The 20048-nt window shown below is 38.4% G+C and overlaps 2 protein-coding genes across 3 annotated transcripts in view; one reads left to right on the top strand and one right to left on the bottom strand.

Annotated features, from left to right (window-relative positions):
* Positions 1-9918, top strand: part of SBSPON (somatomedin B and thrombospondin type 1 domain containing) — a 28292-nt gene extending 18374 nt beyond the window's left edge. Inside the window, exons 4-5 of one of the 2 annotated variants that reach the window (XM_053930378.2) lie at positions 3039-3215; positions 5358-9918. In XM_053930378.2, the coding sequence (XP_053786353.1) occupies positions 3039-3215; positions 5358-5475 (295 nt within the window). In that variant the 3' untranslated portion in view covers positions 5476-9918. The remainder of the gene's footprint in view (positions 1-3038; positions 3216-5357) is intronic. The other variant, XM_024578283.4, reaches the window with a different exon arrangement.
* A 3567-nt stretch (positions 9919-13485) lies between these two features.
* TERF1 (telomeric repeat binding factor 1) overlaps positions 13486-20048 on the bottom strand; it is a 47507-nt gene continuing 40944 nt past the window's right edge. The window contains exon 10 of the mRNA XM_024578272.4: positions 13486-16654. Coding sequence (XP_024434040.2) covers positions 16478-16654 — 177 coding nt within the window. The 3' untranslated portion in view covers positions 13486-16477. The remainder of the gene's footprint in view (positions 16655-20048) is intronic.

Here is a 20048-nt window from a genome sequence, read left to right as displayed (position 1 = left end):
ACTACAAGTCTACTCTTCTGTCAGAGTAGGAATACCAGACAGCTGCATGTTCAAATCCCTACACTGCTAATCAGTGGCCACCTCAGCTTTTTTGTCCTGAAAAATGAGAATACCAATACCTACCACATGGGTTCTTATAAAAATTTAATTAGAGAGAAAAATTGAAGAGAGAGATGTCTGGGTTAAGCTGTCTGAAGTTGATTGAAGCTGCATCACAGAATTTTCTACCTCAGTACTTTAAGTTACCTAATAAATGATACTTACCGTGTTAGAGATCTTTACTAAAGCAGATGCTCCAAATGCTGTCCTGTTACAGCTCATAATTCTGTACATGAAAAACTTGCCCATTTTAGCATAGTTAGAACCTAAGATGCAACATTCAGGGTTTTTTATGATGTTTTATTTCCCCAAAGAATTATAAATCGTGTTGCTTTTAAGAACAAGACTGAAATATTCACCCATGTGTGGGGCCTTCAATCTAGTCACATATAGTGTTAGAGTTTTCCACAGCTCAGTAAGAGGTGACGATAGCCTCTATTACAGAAAAACACATTTCACTTCCCATTTCCTTTCACCTGTGACACCCAATATAACTGTGATGTTTGACTTCAAGTCAAAACTCATGTCATTACCCCAGACCATGTAGGTGAGCTGGGTGGGGAATGTAGAAAAGGCCCTGAGAACATCTGTGGGGCTGGTGCTGGCCTGGGCATCAAGGATGAGCCCTCCTGGGACTCACATGTTCTCAGGCTCAACCAAGGTCTTGTTCAATTTATATAATTCATTAACATGTCAGCAAAGTCAACTTCTGGCCAAGATGGAGGCATAGGTAGACACACTGTGCCTCCTCGCACAACCAAAAGAAGGACAACAACAAATTTAAAAATAAGAAACAACCAGAACTGACAGAAAATTGAACTGTATGGAAGTCTGACAACCAAGGAATTAAAGAAGAAACATCCAAACTGGTAGGAAGGGCAGAGATGGGCAGCTAAGCAGAGAAGACCTGTGGCAAGGCACTGGCTGGCAGACAGGGCGAGGTGGCAGCTGACAGAGTAGGTGATCCCACATTTGTGTGCAAATAAACCTGGAGGAAAACTGGGGAGCAAGACAGACCATGCAACCCAGGGTTCCAGAGTGGGAAAATAAAGCCTCAAAACCCCTGACTGAAAAAACCTGTGAGGGTTGTGTTACCGGGAAAAACTCCCAGCCTCACAGTAGAGTTCGTTAGAGAGACCCACAAGGTTCTAGAACATACACAAACCCACCCACCTGGGAATCAGCACCAGAAGGGCCCAATTTGCTTGTGAGTAGCAGAAGAAGTGACTGAAAGCCAGCTGACAGCTGAGCAAGAGACATTTTTCCCTCTCGGGCCCCTCCTCCACTGACAGCATCACAACACAGTGACTTGGGTTGCCCCACCCTGGTGAACACCTAAGGCTCCACCCCTTACCACGCAACAGGTAGGCTGACAAACACACAAAAAAGGCCCAAATGAAAGGACACATCAAAGCTCCAGAAAAAATACAGCTAAGCGAGGAAGTATAGCAAATCTATCAGATGCACAGTTCAAATCACTGGTAATCAGGATGCTCACAGAATTGGTTGAGTATGGTTTCAAAATAGAGGAAAAAGTAAAGGCTATGAAAAGTGAAATAAAGGAAAATGTACAGGGAACCAACAGTGAAGGGAAGGAAACTGGGACTCAAATCAACAGTTTGGAGCAGAAGGAAAAAATAAACATTCCACCGGAACAAAATGAAGAAACAAGATTTCAAAAAAAATCAGGACAGGCTTAGGAACCTCCAGGGCATCTTTAAATGTTCCAACATCTGAATCATGGGGGTACCAGAAAGAGAAGAGGAAGAGCAAGAAATTGAAAACTTATTTGAACAAATAATGAAGGAAAACTTCGCCAACCTGGAAAAGGAAATAGACTTCCAGGAAGTCCAGGAAACTCAGAGTCCCAAAGAAGTTGGACCCAAGGAGGAACACAGCAAGGCACATCATAATTACATTATCCAAGATTAAAGATAAGGAGAGAATCTCAAAAGCAGCAAGAGAAAAGGATAATTAGCTACAAAGGTGTTCCCATAAGTCTGTCAGCTGATTTCTCCAAAGAAACCTTGCAGTGAAGAAGGGGCTGGAAAGAACCATTCAAAGTCATGAAAGGGCCAAGATTACTCTCTCCAGCAAAGCTATCATTTAGAATGGAAGGGCAGATAAACTGCTTCCCAGAGGTCAAGTTAAAGGAGTTGATCATCACCAAGCCCTTATATGAAATATTAAAGGGGCTTATCTAAGAGAAAGAAGATAAGACCTGTGAACAGTAAAATGACAACAAACTCCGCAACTATCAACAACTGAACCTAAAAGAAAAACAAAAACAAACTGAGCAAACAATTAGAACAGGAACAGAATCAGAGAAATGGAGATCATATGGAGGGTTATCAGTGGGCGCGTGGGAGAGGGAGAGAGGGGGAAAAGGTACAGGGAATAAGAAGCATAAATGGTAGGTAGAAAATAGACATGGGGAGGTTGAGTATAGCATGGAAAATGGAGAAACCTAAGAACTTATATGTATGACCCGTGGACATGAACTAAAAGTGGGGAATGCGGGTGGGAGGGGGTGTGCAAGGTGGGGGGAATAGAGGGGGGGATGGGACAACTGTAATAGCATAATCAATAAAATATATTTTAAAAATGTCAGCAAAGTTATCAAGGGCTATTTTCCTACTGAAATGTGGTTTTATATACACAATTTAGTGCTCAAGCTAGATAGGGTACAGGATATCTGAATTTCTGCAATCCATATTGACCAGATAATTCAGTCATGGATTGAAAAAGAGCTCAAGCTTCACTACAGTTGTTTCCTGAATGCCATCATAGATCAGTAAATGAGAACTGTCATAAGGTGTCCCATGACCAAAGTGTGACCTGTGCAGATGTCCTTGGGGATGACAAGCTTCCTAAGACTTTCTGTAGCATCAGGCCACCTCTAAGTACAGTGAATGAAATTGGTCCTTTTTTTGTTGTAGATACTGTATGGAGTTCAAGACTGAGTCATTGACTCATCACTGCGCCCTGGAAAACCGCCCCCTGACACGATGGATGCAGTACCTACGAGAGGGGTACACAGTGTGTGTCGATTGTCAACCGCCAGCCATGAACTCTGTGAGTCTCCGTTGTTCTGGAGATGGCCTGGATTCTGATGGGTAAGCGAGGGAAGTGGGTTGAAAGACTTTTCTTTCTTTCTTTCTTTCTTTTTAAGATTTAATTAATTAATTTATTTACAGAGAGGGGGAGGGAGAGAGAAAGAGAGGAAGGGAAACATCGATGTGTGAGACACATCAACTGGTTGTCTCTCACATGCCCCCACCGGGGACCTGGCCCTCAACCCAGGCATGTGCCCTGACTGGGAATTGAACCATCAACCTTTCGATTTGCCTGGCAGCACTCAATCCATTGAGCCACACCAGCCAGGGCCAGGACTTTTCTTATTACTTGTTTGGAGAGATCTGTGTTCTGCATGTCCTAAACAAGCTGACCGGTAGGGAGCATAGCAAGGCATGACATGGAGAGTCCAACACTGAGTGAGGAGACCCTTCCTCCTTGCCACTCCAGAGCCCAAGGCCCAGTTCACACTGTGGAACTTAGAGGCTCTTCATCAGAAATTAGGGGTAAGGGGGCAAATCTGGATATTGGGGTTCAGGCTCAGCTCCTAAATGACCACTAAAGACCTGATTGCTCCAAAGCCCATTTGATTTAGAATCTCTTGGGATGGTGATTTAAAACATGCAGATTTCTGCCCTGCCAAGGGTGTGTATGGGAGGCAACCTATCGATGTTTCTCTCACATTGATGTTTGTTTCTCTTTCTATTTCCCTTCCACTCTCTCTAAAATCAACAAACATATCCTCGGGTCAGTACTGAAATTAAATTAAATTAAAATATAAAATAAGATAAGATAGATTCCTGAGCCCCATCTGAATCTGAATTTTTGGGGGGTAGATTTTTAACAACCCCCCAGGTCAGGTGTCAGCAGATACTTTCTGTACGAGGCCAGATGATAGATCTTTTTGGTTTTGTGACCACACAGGCTCTGTCACAAGTACTCAACTCTGCATCAAAAGCAGCCAGACACACTATGAGCTTTGTTCTAATAACACTGTATTTTAGTGGACACTAAAATTTGAATTTCATATGATTTTCATGTATCACAAAATATTCTTTTGATTTTCATTCAACTCTTTAAAAAGTCTACAGCAAAGCAGGGAGTGGGCTGGATTTGACTTATGGGTAGTAGATTGCTGACCCCTGCCGAGATGACTCATTCCACAGCAGGTTCAGAACCACTGCTCAGTGGAGTCCTAAGATAATGATTGAGATTGTGGTGAGCTCAGCTTTGCGAGGTCATAAACTACAGAAATCTATAGATTGTCCAAAAGAATTGACCCTTGAAAACATTTTAACATCTTGAAAACTATGCAAGTCCTATACTCATTTATCAGTTAAATCTAGTAACACTGTTTGTAATTAAGACAAGGGTAGACTTCTGGGCATGGATTATGGTTTTAAGTATGTCAGATGGAACTGGTAAAAATACAGATTAGAAAGTAAAATATGGACTTTTCCAGTTACTCATTATTCCCATGTTATGTTTTAATGCTTAATAACTTGAATTTTCATTTATTAGTCGCTTGTGCCTAACAGTCTCTGAATTGAGTACACCATATGAACAGTAAAGTGGGTAAGGAATTCATATGAAGTAGAAACCTAATATTTACACTTATTATTTTTCTGAATACCTCATCCATATCTTGACTTGAAATGAATTTATAATTTAATTTGTATCCATAAAGTACCTTAAACCCTGGCTGAGGTTCCAGTGACTTTAAAAATAATAATTTCAATCATCCAGTTTTGCTCTTTCCACTTCTCCCATTTTTTTTTTTATCATGGAATCAAAGAGGTGGAAAGGATTATAAGAAATTATTTGGTTCAGACCCCTCTAATTTAAATATACATGAAACAGGAAGCCATTTTCCTTTATGTAGCCCTTCATCTACATGGATCAAGGGACAGAAATGAATACCTTAGACTACTACTCTCTCAGCACAGGGTGTCCTCAAATAGGGACAAGTGGTAACTTGTTTTGATAGAACCCGAAGAAGGGGAACTTGGTTTGTGATCATTTTTTAAAATTTCAATTTACAATGTGCTTCAAAATCTCAAACAAAAAAAAAACACCCCAGCATGGAGTTTTTAGTTTTAAAAACCTTCAATGTATAATTTTGTAAATTAGAATTTCCTTTGGTTTGCTCTTAGTGTAGTAACATTTTCAAAATATTGTTTCAGAAATCAGACCCTCCATTGGCAAGCAGTTGGCAATCCTCGATGTCAAGGAACTTGGAAAAAAGTTCGGCGAGTAGACCAGTGTTCGTGTCCAGCTGTGCACAGTTTTATATTTATATAGATTGCAAGGTAAATATTACAAAATCTGTGTGTAAACATGATAAATATTATCAATTCATGTTCAACACTTCAAAAACCTTTAAAAATTAGGTGGCCAAATTTTTGAACATCATTGCCACACTCCGAAATGGAGAAAGAAAATTTAGGGGCCAGTTCTCAGTCAACAGAACACCTTTATTTTTATTTATACTGAGTTGAGGACCCACTCTAAAGTCTCCTGTGATTTTCTGTCCTTGACCTTCCACATCAGGGCCCCTCATTCTACAGGCAGCCCATGTGCCACAAAATACATGTCTGTTTGCACTAAAATTACTAGAACATGGTCCATTTATTGCTGAATAAATTGTCATTTAAGGTTATCTATGCTTTGAATCTTGCATTTTTCTCCTTTTCTGTAATCTTCAAAGCTTCTTGCTTTAAAAATGTATACATATATATATATATATATGTATATTCTTACATAAACATTTCTCATATATTATTCCACAAATTCTGAAATGATTAATTTCAAGCAAATTTTCACAAGACAAATTGTTTAAGGTTTAGCAAGCATTTTGTAATAAAAAATAGCTATGTTAAAAATACTTTTTTGAAGAAATATTCTTCAGTTAATTAAAAAGATCAAATGTTCATTCTAGATCAATATGAGTACCTTTAAATGTTATACTTTTCATAATGAGAAATTTTGGCACCAGTGAATGAAACAATTGCTTTAATTATGAAAATTCTACCATCATTAGTATCTAAGATTATTTCCATGGCTAAAGCCTGAAGCTGATTAGAACAATCTTTCAGGGTCCAGTGTAAAGTTAAGTTGAAGTAAACTTATTACAATACTTGTTTTCTATTTTGTGAGTATTCATTTTATGTTTTGAGTAGAAGGCAGAGGAATAGATTATCAAAGGCTGGATTTTATTGCAAATACTCTGATCTCACATGCATACACACAGAATATTAGCTTTTTTAATGGTTGGAAAATCTATGAACCAGAGACCAAGTGGCTTGTTCATTTAGAACGACAGGTCATTCTGCAAGTCAGCCACTTAGCCAAATCTCCTCTTCTCCTGCTGAACTCAGCTTTGATGAAAAGCCGAACTGTGTCAAAGACTGGGCTGTAAAAGCTAAGCCCTTTTCATTTTTGAAACAAATCTTAAATTCAGGATATTTTCTTTGGAGAATTGAATCAAGATTTAAACTATATGAAATTCCTTCAGTTTCATTTGTATATTATTAATTAACAAATGATTTAGTAAAATACATATTTCTTGGTACTTATTAGGTGATGATAGGATGACAATAGCAAACTTAATAGAGATGGAAAAGTGCTCAATATTTAATGCTGAGAGTAGCAATATTACTGACTAAATATTCATTTAACTGTCAGAGTTGTTTTTGTGGTAAATTAAATTCTTCAGAAATTAATAATAAAAATTTTGCATCTCCTCAAGGTTAAGATTTCAACTATCAGTTCAGTATTAACATTTTAAGACCATTTCTAACATTTGTAAAGGGAGGTTTTTGAAAATACACCTGGGTAATTTTCAATGATACTTAAAATTTTTGTACCAGTAAATAAACTTTTTGTTCACATTATAAAAAGGTCTTTACTTGTTTGATTAGAAAATACCCAAATTTTCTGGGCAGATCAGAGAATGAACAAAATTTCACCAAAACAAACAAACAAATAAACCCCTTCAGAATTGGCAAGTATAAGTATGATGACTCACAGCAATAAAGCTATGAGGTATTTAAGATTCAATATAACATTTAACATATTTAAATTGTATAAAATCAACTTTTACCTTATACCTTTAGTTTTTAATGCATAATTATTAATTACCTTCATATTGTACAACACTATATATTTTTAAAGATTTTATTTATTCATTTTTAGAGAGAGGGGAAGGGAAGGAGGAAAAGGGGAAAGAGAAACATCTATGTGCAAGAGAAACATCTGGATTGGTTGACTCTCACATGCCCCAACCAGGGACCTGGCCCGCAACCTGGGCATGTGCCCTGACCAGGAATTGAACCAGTGACCTTTCGGTTTGCAGTCCAGCGCCCAATCCACTGAATCACACCAGCCAGGGCTACAATGGTATATTTTTATAATTCCTATTCTTGAGAAGTTCATAGGCTAGAGTTAACTATTAATAATGGTTTTGAAAAGCTTGTTATTAATTCTGGGAAAGTCCAAGGAAACAGGTCAGAACTGAAACATGTAGTCCAAGTGATTAATGAAGAAGCGAAATTTGTATTTTCAAAGTTAAAGATCAAAATACTTAAAACCTCTTTGGCCTCCTTTTTCAATGAGTACCAATGAGTTAGGGTTCTTTCCACAGGCACTGTACAATGATTTACAGCTCCTAGAATTCCGTAATAGACTGATTTTCAAAAGTGCAGGTGGAAAGTAATTTGGAGAAAAATAAATGCGCCTACTCAGGAAAGAAGGGGAAAGGAATGAGGGATGGTGACCATTTAAAAAAGCTAAAATATAAGTTAGAAAAAGGAAAAAGGCGAATTTTAATCATACTGTTCTCTCTTTAGGGCCTTTCTTAGGATGTTTTTACTCAACAATGTTGCACTTAAGCATAAAGAGCAATAGTAATAAATTGTTTAGTTCTAGTCTGGCATGAAAATCTTAATCAGCCATCTTTTCCAGGCATGCACAAAAATGATGCAAAATAAACCTGGTTTTGCCCTCTAAGTATACTCTACTTAGAAGTTATAGGTATGAAGGTTCATACCTATAACTGCAAGTTGATTTAGAAAGCAAGACTTGGGCATTCTGACATATAAGCAATCAGGTAAAGAGCATATTGAAACAGAAATGAAACTTCTAGGTCAAGATGACAGCTGGACACACACCTTTATCCTCTCTCCTTTCCCAAGTCCCATTAAGATTACAGGATTTATGAAAGAGAACAGGTTCATAACATAGATTGGGGGGCATGGAAATGAGCCCAGAGATTTTGAAGAATTTTTTTGAAGACTGAAAGCAAATAGGAGTCTACTGATAGACAAATCAGAATGGAGGGCCCATACACTTTAGAACATGTACAAAAGAAGGCGGAACCAGAGGTGACAGCCATTCTTCCTATGGTGGAGAGGTCCCACTGAGCAACAAACAAGATAAATTTTTTAAAAATCCCAACCTTGAGAGACAAATTTGTGAAATTTGAAGTCTGGAACTCAAAGGCAAGGGTCAGCAAACTATAGGCTAAATCTTGCAGGCTGTCTGTTTTTATAAATATAGTTTTATTGGAACAAGCCATACTCACTAATGTACACATTCTTGCCTATAGCTAATTTCAAGCAGAATTGACAGAGATGGTACAGCTCACAAAGCCTAAAATAGTATGTCTGGCTATGTACAGAAAATGTTTGTCCACCCTCTGGCTTAGAACACTGACATTTAATGTAACCATCGATGTGGTTGGATTCAGATGTACTTTTTTTCTGTTTGCCCTTGTGATTTTGTTTTTCCTCCCTGCTTTTCACTCTTTTAGATTATTTGAATAATTTTTAATATTTCATTTTAATTTATCAATTGGGCATATATCTATATTTTTAAATGGTTTCAATATCATAGCTATCTTTTTAGTTTCAGGGTTAATATTATCTTAATAACTTAATATCACACTGCATGTAAATTGGAACAGCCTTGCAGCAATAACTGAAAACAACTTTGAGAGACAATATAAACAGACACTGGATAGACCTTGTATGACAACTGACCTATAAAGCAAACCTCGAAAGCAATCCACCCAGACAGTCAGGACTTGGTTGATGACTGCCAACATCCCTATTCTTTGTCTCCATTTCCAACTCAGAACGAACCAGAGAAAGCCAAATATTCTCCCCCAAACAATTGCACCAGATGCCTGCTGCTAGCCAGCCAGCCTCCAGCTTCTTCATGCTCATGACCTCTAGTCAGAGCCAGTCTGCCTTCTCTGTGCTTTTCACTCCAAAACCCTTCCACTATAAATCCCTGCCCACCAGAGTCTCTGCCAAACCCAAGGGATGGTGGCGGACTCCCTTGTTTTAGCAAGCTCTGAGTACCACAGCAAGCTGTGGTACATTTACACAATAGAATACTACCCAGCTATAAAAAGAAGGAAATCTTATCTTTTATGACAGCATGAATGGACCTGGAGAGCATTATGCTAAGTGAAATGAGCCAGTAAGAGAAAGACAAGTACCACATGATCTCACTCATAAGTGGAATCTAATAAAATAAACCAAAAAACAAAATAGAAACACTCATAGATATAGACAACAGTATGGTGATTACCAGAGGAAAAGGGGGATGCGGGAAGTAGAAGAGGGTATAGGGAGGATAACAGTGATGGGAGGAGACCTGATGTGGGGTGGTGAACACACAATACAACATACAGCCAATGTGTTCTAGAACTGTACACCTGAAACCTGTATCATTTCATTAACCAATGTCACCTAATAAATTCAATTTTTTAAAAGAGAAAGCTCTGAGTAAATAGCCTGTTTGTTCTCCTTTTTGAGTGGTCTTCATTTATTCCCACAACTGAAACACTCAACAATGTAACAGATATATAACTGTTATATAATCATATAATGTGTTAGTGTATAGAAGTGAAAATGAACAAACTATAACTACATATAACATACTTACGTTGAGTGAAAGAAAAAAGAGCAAAGGGACTTCCGGCCAAGATGGAGGCATAGGTAGACACACTGTGCTTCCTTGCACAACAAAAAAAGGACAACAAATTTAAAAACAAAAAACAACCAGGACTGACAGAAAATCAAACTGTATGGGTGGCCAACAACCAAGATATTAAAGAAGAAACATTCATCCAGACCAGTAGGAGGGCCAGAGACAGGCAACCGGGCAGAGGGCACTCGAGGCAAGGCAGCAGCTGGTGGAGCAGGTGGTCCCACATTCGCATGCAGATAAACCAGGAGGAACAATTGGGGAGCAAGACAGACCGAGCAACCCAGGGTTCCAGCCCAGGGAAATAAAGCCTCAAATCTCTGACTGAAAACACCTGTGGGGTTTGAGGCGGCAGTGGGAGAAACTCCAGCTTCACAAGAGAGTTCATTGGAGAGACCAACAGGGTCCTAGAACATAAACAAACCCACCCACCCAGGAATGAGCACCAGAAGGGCCCAATTTGATTGAGGGTAGTGGGGAAAGTGACTGCAAACCAGCAGAGTGGGCCAAGCGGCACTGTACCCTCTTGGACCCCTCCCTACTGACAGTGTCACAACACAGTGACTTGGGTAGCCCCACCCTGGTGAACACCTAAGGCTCTGCCCCTTACTATAAAACAGGTGCATGCGTGAGACCAAAAAAAAAAAGGGCCCAAATGAAAGGACATATCAAAGCTCCAGAAAAAATACAACTAAGTGACAAAGACATAGCCAACCTATCAGATGCACAGTTTAAAACACTGGTTATCAGGATGCTCACAGACTTGGTTGAATATGGTAGCAAATTAGAAGAAAAAATGAAGGCTATGCTAAGTGAAATAAAGGAAAATGTACAGGGAACCAACAGTGAAGGGAAGGAAACTGGGACTCAAATCAACAGTTTGGAGCAGAAGGAAAAAATAAACATTCCACCGGAACAAAATGAAGAAACAAGATTTCAAAAAAAATCAGGACAGGCTTAGGAACCTCCAGGGCATCTTTAAATGTTCCAACATCTGAATCATGGGGGTACCAGAAAGAGAAGAGGAAGAGCAAGAAATTGAAAACTTATTTGAACAAATAATGAAGGAAAACTTCGCCAACCTGGAAAAGGAAATAGACTTCCAGGAAGTCCAGGAAACTCAGAGTCCCAAAGAAGTTGGACCCAAGGAGGAACACAGCAAGGCACATCATAATTACATTATCCAAGATTAAAGATAAGGAGAGAATCTCAAAAGCAGCAAGAGAAAAGGATAATTAGCTACAAAGGTGTTCCCATAAGTCTGTCAGCTGATTTCTCCAAAGAAACCTTGCAGTGAAGAAGGGGCTGGAAAGAACCATTCAAAGTCATGAAAGGGCCAAGATTACTCTCTCCAGCAAAGCTATCATTTAGAATGGAAGGGCAGATAAACTGCTTCCCAGAGAAGGTCAAGTTAAAGGAGTTGATCATCACCAAGCCCTTATATGAAATGTTAAAGGGGCTTATCTAAGAAAAAGAAGACCTGTGAAGAGTAAAATGACAACAAACTCCACAACTATCAACAACTGAACCTAAAAGAAAAACAAAAACAAACTGAGCAAACAACTAGAACAGGAACAGAATCAGAGAAATGGAGATCATATGGAGGGTTATCAGTGGGGGCGTGGGAGTGGGAGAGAAGGGGAAAAGGTACAGGGAATAAGTAGCATAAATGGTAGGTAGAAAACAGACACGGGGAGGTTGAGTATAGTGTGGAAATGGAGAAACCTAAGAACTTATATGTATGACTCATGGACATGAGCTAAAGGGGAGGAATGCAGGTGGGAGGAGGTGTGCAGGGTGGAGGGGAATAAAGGGGGGAAATGGGACAATTGTAATAGTATAATCAATAAAATATATTTTAAAAAGAGCGAAGAATACATGGAATATTTCACTTAGTTTCATTAAATGTCTCAGGTCAAAAAGAAAAACAAGATATTCTCCTGCCTTTGCAGATTGCCTCTGAGCAGGGGACACTTGTTCAATGCTTAGGCAGGCTATCTACCAACTCTGCCTTAGCCTTCACCTCCAGGACATGTGAAGCCCACAGATCCTTCAAAGGTTGAGGCCTAGGAACCTCACAGATCTTTTCTGAGACTGCATCTAATTCTGGGCATGTGCAGGCCTTCTAGATTCCCTGGTTTACTCTGGTCCTTCAGAGCCCTCATCCCCATTATCTTCCGCTAGGATTTCCAGTCTGCTGCTTGCCTTCTCTGCTGCCCCTGACTTCAGGTAGCAAGCTGTAGGTAATGCTTTAAGGCCAAGAATTCAGAGGGGTCAAAACAAAGGCAAGCCTCTGAATTAAATCCCCAAACAGGTCAAAACACACAACCACAATTCCGAGTACAGGATCTGCACTGCTCCCTCTGGCACCGCCAAGCTTCACCAAGTAACGGGCTGCTGTCCTTATAGGCAGAGTAAGCAAAAACACCAAAATCTTACCAAATTCAGTGGTGTCTTTCTTCATAATACTCCATGATTGTTTTAGGTTTTGATTAGATTCCAGTTACAAAGTTGATTCTAACAGTTTTTGACAGTTTAATAGTTGCTTCGGTAGAAGGAAGGATCCTTGGAGCTCCCTACTCCATTTTTGGTGATGTCACTATGTAACTTCTAAATGATTATTTTAGAAATAGAGGACAGATTAGTGGTTGCTAGGGGTTAGAGGAATGATGGAAGAGGGACATGAGTGGAAACAGGGGTGATCTGGCATTGAAGCTGATCAGTACCTGCCTGTGGTGGTAGATACACGAAACTACACAAATGACAATTACTTAGAATTAAATACAGTACGAGTAAAACTGGGTAAATCTGAGTAAGATTGGTGGATTGTATCAATATCCTTTAGTTTTACACGTTAATATTGGAAGAAACTGGAACAAGTGTACCAGGAACCTCTGTATTATTTCTTACAACTACATGTGAAACTATAAGTATCTAAAAAAAAAATTCAATTTAATAAAGTAATTCAGAAGATTCAGATTTAAGAGGTTTTAAAAATACATTATCCAACTTATTTTGCTTTGTCTTTGTTTCCAGAAGATATGTTATAAAAATCTGCATTTTAATTAAATCTAAAATACCTTTTAATGAGTAAAATTCTAAATAAGAACGCATCATACGATGGTATAATTGCCAGTAATTTTTTAGTGGCACATAAAAATAATTGAGCATCTTATAGTGGCAACTTAGACTTGACTATTTAAAAAATTTTTTGATTATGCTATTACAGTTGTCCCATTTCTCCCCTTTATTCCCCTCCACCCCGAACCCCATCCCACCCCATCCCACCATCATTTCCCCCCTTTAGTTCATGTCCATGGGTCATACATATAAGTTCTTAGGTTTCTCCATTTCCCATGCTATATTCAACCTCCCCGTGCCTATTTTCTACCTACCATTTATGCTTCTTATTCCCTGTACCTTTTCCTCCTCTTCCCCTCCCACTCCCTCACTGATAACCCTTCATGTGACCTCCATTTCTGTGATTCTGTTCCTGTTCTAGTTGTTTGCTGGGGTTTTTTTGTTGTTGTTGTTTTGCTCTTTTTAGGTTCAGTTGATAGTTGTGAGTCTGTTGTCATTTTACTGTTCACAGTTCTTACCTTCTTTTTCTTAAATAAGTCCCTTTAACATTTCATATAATAAGGGCTTGGTGATGATCAACTCCTTTAACTTGACCTTCTCTGGGAAGCAGTTTATCTGCCCTTCCATTCTAAATGATAGCTTTACTGGATAGAGTAATCTTGGATGTAGATTCTTGCCTTTCATGACTTGGAATACTTCATTCCAGGCCCCTTCTTGCCCATAAAGTTTCTTTTGAGAAATCAGCCGATAGCCTTATGGGAACACCTTTGTAGGTAACTGTTTCCTTTTCTCTTGCTGACTTTCAAATTCTCTCCTTATCTTGAATCTTGGGTAATGTATGATGTGCCTTGGTGTGTGCTTCCTTGGGTCCAACTTCTTTGGGAGTCTCTGAGTTTCCTGGACTTCCTGGAAGTCTATTTCCTTTTCCAGGTTGGGGAAGTTCTCTTTCATTAATTTTTCAAGTAAGTTTTCAATTTCTTGCTCTTCCTCTTTTTTTCTGGCAGTTCTATGATTCGGATGTTGGAACATTTAAAGTTATCCTGGAGGTTCCTAAACCTTCTCAATTTTTTGAAATCTTGTTTCTTCATTTTGTTCTGGTGGAATGTTTATTTCTTCCTTCTGCTCCAAACTGTTGAGTGCTGCTTTCCTTCCCTTCACTGTTGGTTCCCTGTACATTTTCCTTTATTTCACTTTTAATAGCCTTTACTTTTTCCTCTATTTTGCAACCATATGCAACCATTTCTGTGAGCGCCCTGATTACCAGTGTTTTAAACTGTGCATCTGATAGGTTGGCTATGTCTTCGTCGCTTAGTTGTATTTTTTCTGGAGCTTTGATCTGTCCTCTCATTTGGGCCATTTTTTTTTTTTTTTTTGGTCTCACGCACACACCTCTTTCATAGTAAGGGGCAGAGCCTTAGGTGTTCACCAGAGCAGTGCAATCCAAGTCACTTTGTTGTGACACTGTCAGTGGGGGGGAGGTCCAAGAGGGAACAATTCTGCTTGCTCGCCTCAGCCAGCTTTCAGTCACTTCCTCTGCTACCCACAAGCAAACTGGGCCCTTCTGGTGCTGATTCCTGGGTGGGTGGGTTTGTGTACATTCCAGAACCCTGTGCATCCTTCCAACCAACTCTCTTGTGAGGCTGGGAGTTTCTCCTGTTGCCGTAACCCCCACAGGTTTTTTTTAGTCAGAGGTTTTGAGACTTTTATCTCCCCACAATGGAACCCTGGGTTACACGGTCTATCTTGCTCCCCAGTTGTTCCTCCTGGTTTATCCCCATGCAAATGTGGGACTGCCCAGCGTGCCAGCCACCGCCTTGCCGAAAGTCCTCCCCACTCTAGCTGCCTGTCTCTACCCCTCCTACTCATCTGGGTGAATGTTTCTTCTTTAATATCTTGGTTGTTGGACATCCATAGAGTTTGATTTTCTGTCAGTTCTGGTTGTTTTTTGTTTTTAAATTTGTTGTTATCCTTCTTTTGGTTGTGTGAGGAGGCAAAGTGTATCTACATATGCCTCCATTTTGGCTGGAAGTTAGATTTGATTAGTTATTGCATGTTTGAAATGAGAAAGTTGACTTACAGGTCCATTTTGGCTCATGCTGCTTGCTGACACTGACCATCAAAATGTCTTCCATAAACAGTGACAGTAACTAATGTAAAAAAATACTGAGTCAGGAAGCATATAGTAATCACCTACATTTCTGTTTACTACATGTATAGGACAACAAATTCAGGAACAAGGGGGAAGTAATGTACAATGGAATAAGAAATGAACCACAGACTACAAAATACTATCAACTGTAGTTATGCAACTACATCAGTATTTTCACTCGTTAAATAAAGCACATGCAACTCAAAATGCTAAATGACTACATTTGTTTTTGACCAATTCTATAAAAAATTACATGTTGAAAAGTCAAAATTATCTAGTAAGGTATGTATGACCTTACTTATTTAGTATTTATCAGAGGTGTGAGATGATCATGGTTAATATCAACGTAAGCATTTACAGAACATCATTTAGGCACACTGTTGATATATTAAAAATATCAGAGAAAATGATATTATGGCACCAGGTTATAAATAAGCTTATTTAAAATCATCTTTGTCAAAGTTTTAACAATGAAACAAACAAAAAAATCAAATGTACCTAAACTATACATGAAGCAAATCTTGTTAATAGTACAAATTTTGTCCTATGGGTATTACTATTAAAGTTTTTTTCCTTTATATAAAACTATGGAAAGGAAAATTTAAATATGTTACAACTCAAACGTTATTTTGTATCATTTTATAAACAAATATCTTAGTAATTACTACATCAAGGCCATGCATGAATCTAAGGCCTATTTTTATTCATTGATTTAGAAACTTCACTTCATGTGTATGTTTTGGAGTTGAAGTCAGCATATAAACACAGAATACGTTAGCAGAGATATTTTTTCTCTTACCAGGTTTTCATTTTTTTTTATTGGTACAGAATTTGGGGATAAAAGTAGTGAAAGCATCAGGGTTAACATATTTACATTTTATCCCAGTAAAAGGCTCTTAAAGAATACAATGATGGCGTATTCCTCATAAGAGAAATCCTCATATTAATTAAATGACTGTCACAGAAAAATACTATAATGCTTTAAACAAAAATTTTAAGATATATCTATGACCACCCAGTTTCAAACAAAATACGACGATCAAAAATATTTAACTGTCCTTTTATCAAGCTTTTACATATTCAGTCGTCACTGTCTGAGCAAATCAGTTTTAGCTTCTTCATAGTCCTCCATCTGTCTTTTAACATGACACTTGTTCGATTGTTGAATTTATAATGTGATAGTATTTTAGACCAGTTTCCTTCTCCATACCTCCTCACGCCAGATCTCAGATTCTTATCTTCTTCCCAAAGCCATGCCTTTTGATTAAAAAAAAATAAAATAAATGGTTATTCACAGAAACAATTCTTTATAGTGTTAAAATGAGGTATAATCGACAAATAACATTAGTTTCACAACATGATTCAATATTTGTATATATTGTGAAATGACCACCAAATTAAGTCTAGTCAAAATCCATAATAAGTAGATAAAAAGTAGAACAGTTATTCACAGAAACAATTCTTTAAAGAACATACCTACAATAAATGGAAGTTGTTTTTAATCAAAATAAAATTAGTTTGTTAAAGATGGAAGAATTCCTGTATACATTTGTTAGACTTATGTAAGACCTCATAATTACCAGAAAAAGATTTTTAAGGCCCTTTACTACTACTCTTCATTTTACGTAAGTGTATTATGGCTCCAACGTTCAAAATTAGAGAGATGCAAAGTAACAGTTAAACACCAACCCAATTCATCTGGCTTTAAGCTCTCACATGCTTTTTTTCCTACAATTGTTAATAGATTGGTATTTATTAGTCCTATATATCTATCTCTAAAGAGAATGTATGAATATTTAATATTTAATTGATGAACTAAGTGAAAACCCTGTTCAATGTTGGTCAAAGTATCCATACATGTAAAACTCAAAACTTCTGCAAAATAGGTTTTGAAAACACAACTAACAAAGGCTAGCTAAAAATAAACTATTTTTTGGAAAAAAAGATTAAACATTTTAAAAAATGAAATGGGGACCAAACCCTTGTCCCAGGTATCATTTGCGAAAATATTTTCCCATACAGTTGGTTCCCTTTTCATTTTGCTGGTGTTTTCTTTAGCCATGCAGAAGCCTTTTATTTTGATGAAGTCCCATTTGTTGAATCTTTCCTTTATGTCCCTTGCTCTAGGGGATATATAGGTGAAAATACTGCTACATGGAATATCTGAGATTTTCCTGCCTATGTTCTCTTCTAGGACTTCTATTGTGTTGCAACTTACATTTAAAGTCTTTTTATCCACATTGAGTTTATTTTTGTGTATGGTGTAAGTCGGTGGTTGAGTTTCAGGGTTTTTTTTTTAATTTCCCAAATTCATTTATCATTCACTTCACAAAGAGTAATTTTACATACACAGTATAATTTAATTTTCATGATAATTGTATAAGGGAAGTGATATATCCCCACTTTATAAGTAAACCATCACAAATTGAGGATAAATTCTGGAACAAGAGTTACAACATGTTTGCTATCCCTTGTCAGACCCTCCGGCCATAGTGCCCTGCCTTCCCTTCCCTAGAATTGAAAGCCTTGAACCTAAATCATCTTGAATGTGACCCTACTCTTTCACTTTATTTTTTAAAGTATATTTTATTGATTATACTATTACGGTTTTCCCAACTTTTCTCCCTTTATCCCCCCTCTGCCCTGTACCCCCCAACCCTCCAGCATTCCTCTTAGTTCATGTCCATGGGTTGTACAGATAAGTTGAGTTCTCTGTTGCCTATACCATTTTTGACCTCTCCCATCTATTTTATGCCTACCAATTATGCTTCTTCTTCCCCGCACCTTTCCCCCCATTTCCTCCCTTCCCACCTCCCACTGAAAACCCTCCATATAATGTCCACTTCTCTGATTCTGTTCCTGTTCTAGTTGTTTGCTTAGTTTTTGTTTTCACTGTTTTTCTTTTTTTTTACATTCATTTGTTGATAATTGTGAGTTTGTTGTCATTTTACTGTTCATAGTTTTGATCTTTCTCTTAGATAAGTGCCTTTAACATTTCACGTAATAATAATGGCTTGGTGATGATGAACTCATTTAACTTGACCTTCTCTGGGAAGTACTTTATCTGCCCTCCCACTCTAAATGACAGCTTTGCTGGATAGAGTAACCTTGGATGTAGATTCTTGCCTTTCATGATTTTGAATACTTCTTTCCAGCCCCTTCTTGCCAGCAAGGTTTCTTTTGAGAAATCAGCTGATAGTCTTATGGGCACTCCTTTGTAGGTAACTGTCTCATTTACTCTTGCTGTTTTTAAGATTCACTATTTTTAATCTTGGGTATCTTAATGATGATGTGCTTTGGTGTGTTCCTCTTTGGGTCCAACTTCTTTGGGACTTTTCTTTAGGGCTTCCTGGACTTCCTGGAAGTCTATTTCCTTCGCCAGACTGGGGAAGTTTCCTTTCATATTTCGTTCAAATAAGTTTTCAATTTCTTGCTATTGTTCTTCTCCTTCTGGCACCCCTATACTTCGGATATTGGAAAGTTTAAAGTCGTCCCAGATGTTCCTCAGCCTCTCTTCATTTTTTTGAATTCTTGTTTCTTTATTCTGTTCCACTTGGATGTTTTTGTTCCAAATGGTTGATTTGCATCCAGATTTCCTTCCTGTCACAGCTGGTTCCCTGAGGTTCACTTTGGGAATCCTTTATTTGTTCTTTCATTTTTTGACCAAGCTCAATCAGTTCTGTGAGTATTTTGACTATCAGGGCTTTGAACTCTCCCATCAGATAGGTTGGCTATCTCCTCATTGCTTAAATCTCTTTCTGGAGTTTTGCTCTGTTCTTTCATTTGGGCCATATTTCTTTGTCTCTGTGCATCTGTTAAGTTGTAAGGGGGCAGGGCCTTAGCTGTTCACCAGGGCAGGGCAACCCTCCTTGCTGTGCTGTGGCACAGTCTGTGGGGAAAGGGCCAGAGAGGGAACAATGCAGCTCACCTGCTCAGCTTTAGCCCCACTTTCCAATGAACCCTCGTGTCAGACTGGGAGATTATCCCACTGCAGCAACCCCCACTGTATTCCACAGTCAGCTCTGAGTCTCAGTTTCCCCTTCAGCCAGCCCCAGCCGCAGTCTGCTGCCTTGCTGCAGGTTCCTGCTGTCAGCCTGTCTTACCAGTCTGGTTGGTCTGGTTGACTGTTTCTTTAATTCCTTTGTTAGAGTTCCGTGCAGTTTGATTTTCTGGCACTTCTGGTTGTTTATTGATTTTAGATTAGTTGTTATCCTCCTTTTGGTTGTTTGAGGAAGTGAAGGGTTTCTACCTATGCCTCCATCTTGGCCCAAACTCTGAGTTTCATGTTTTGGCATGTAGCTATCCAGTTGTCCCAACACCATTTGTTGAAGAGGCTATTTTTACTCCATTTTATGTTTCTGTCCCCTTTGTCAAATATTAATTGACCATAGAGACATGGGTTTATTTCTGGGCTCTCTATTCTGTTCCATTGGTCTATGTGTCTGTTCTTATGCCAGTACCAGACTGTTTTGATTACAGTGGCCTCGTAATATAGTTTGATGTCAGGTATTGTGATTCCCTCCTACTTTGTTCTTCTTTCTCAAAATTGTTGCAACTATTTGGGGTTATTTATGGTTCCATATAAAGTTTTGAAATGTTCGTTCGATAGCTACGAAATGTGTCATTGGTATTTTAATAGAGATTGCATTGA

Source organism: Desmodus rotundus, chromosome 8, assembly GCF_022682495.2.
Source record: "Desmodus rotundus isolate HL8 chromosome 8, HLdesRot8A.1, whole genome shotgun sequence".
NCBI classification, from domain to species: Eukaryota; Metazoa; Chordata; class Mammalia; order Chiroptera; family Phyllostomidae; genus Desmodus; species Desmodus rotundus.
This window is presented reverse-complemented; position numbering and strand designations above follow the sequence as displayed.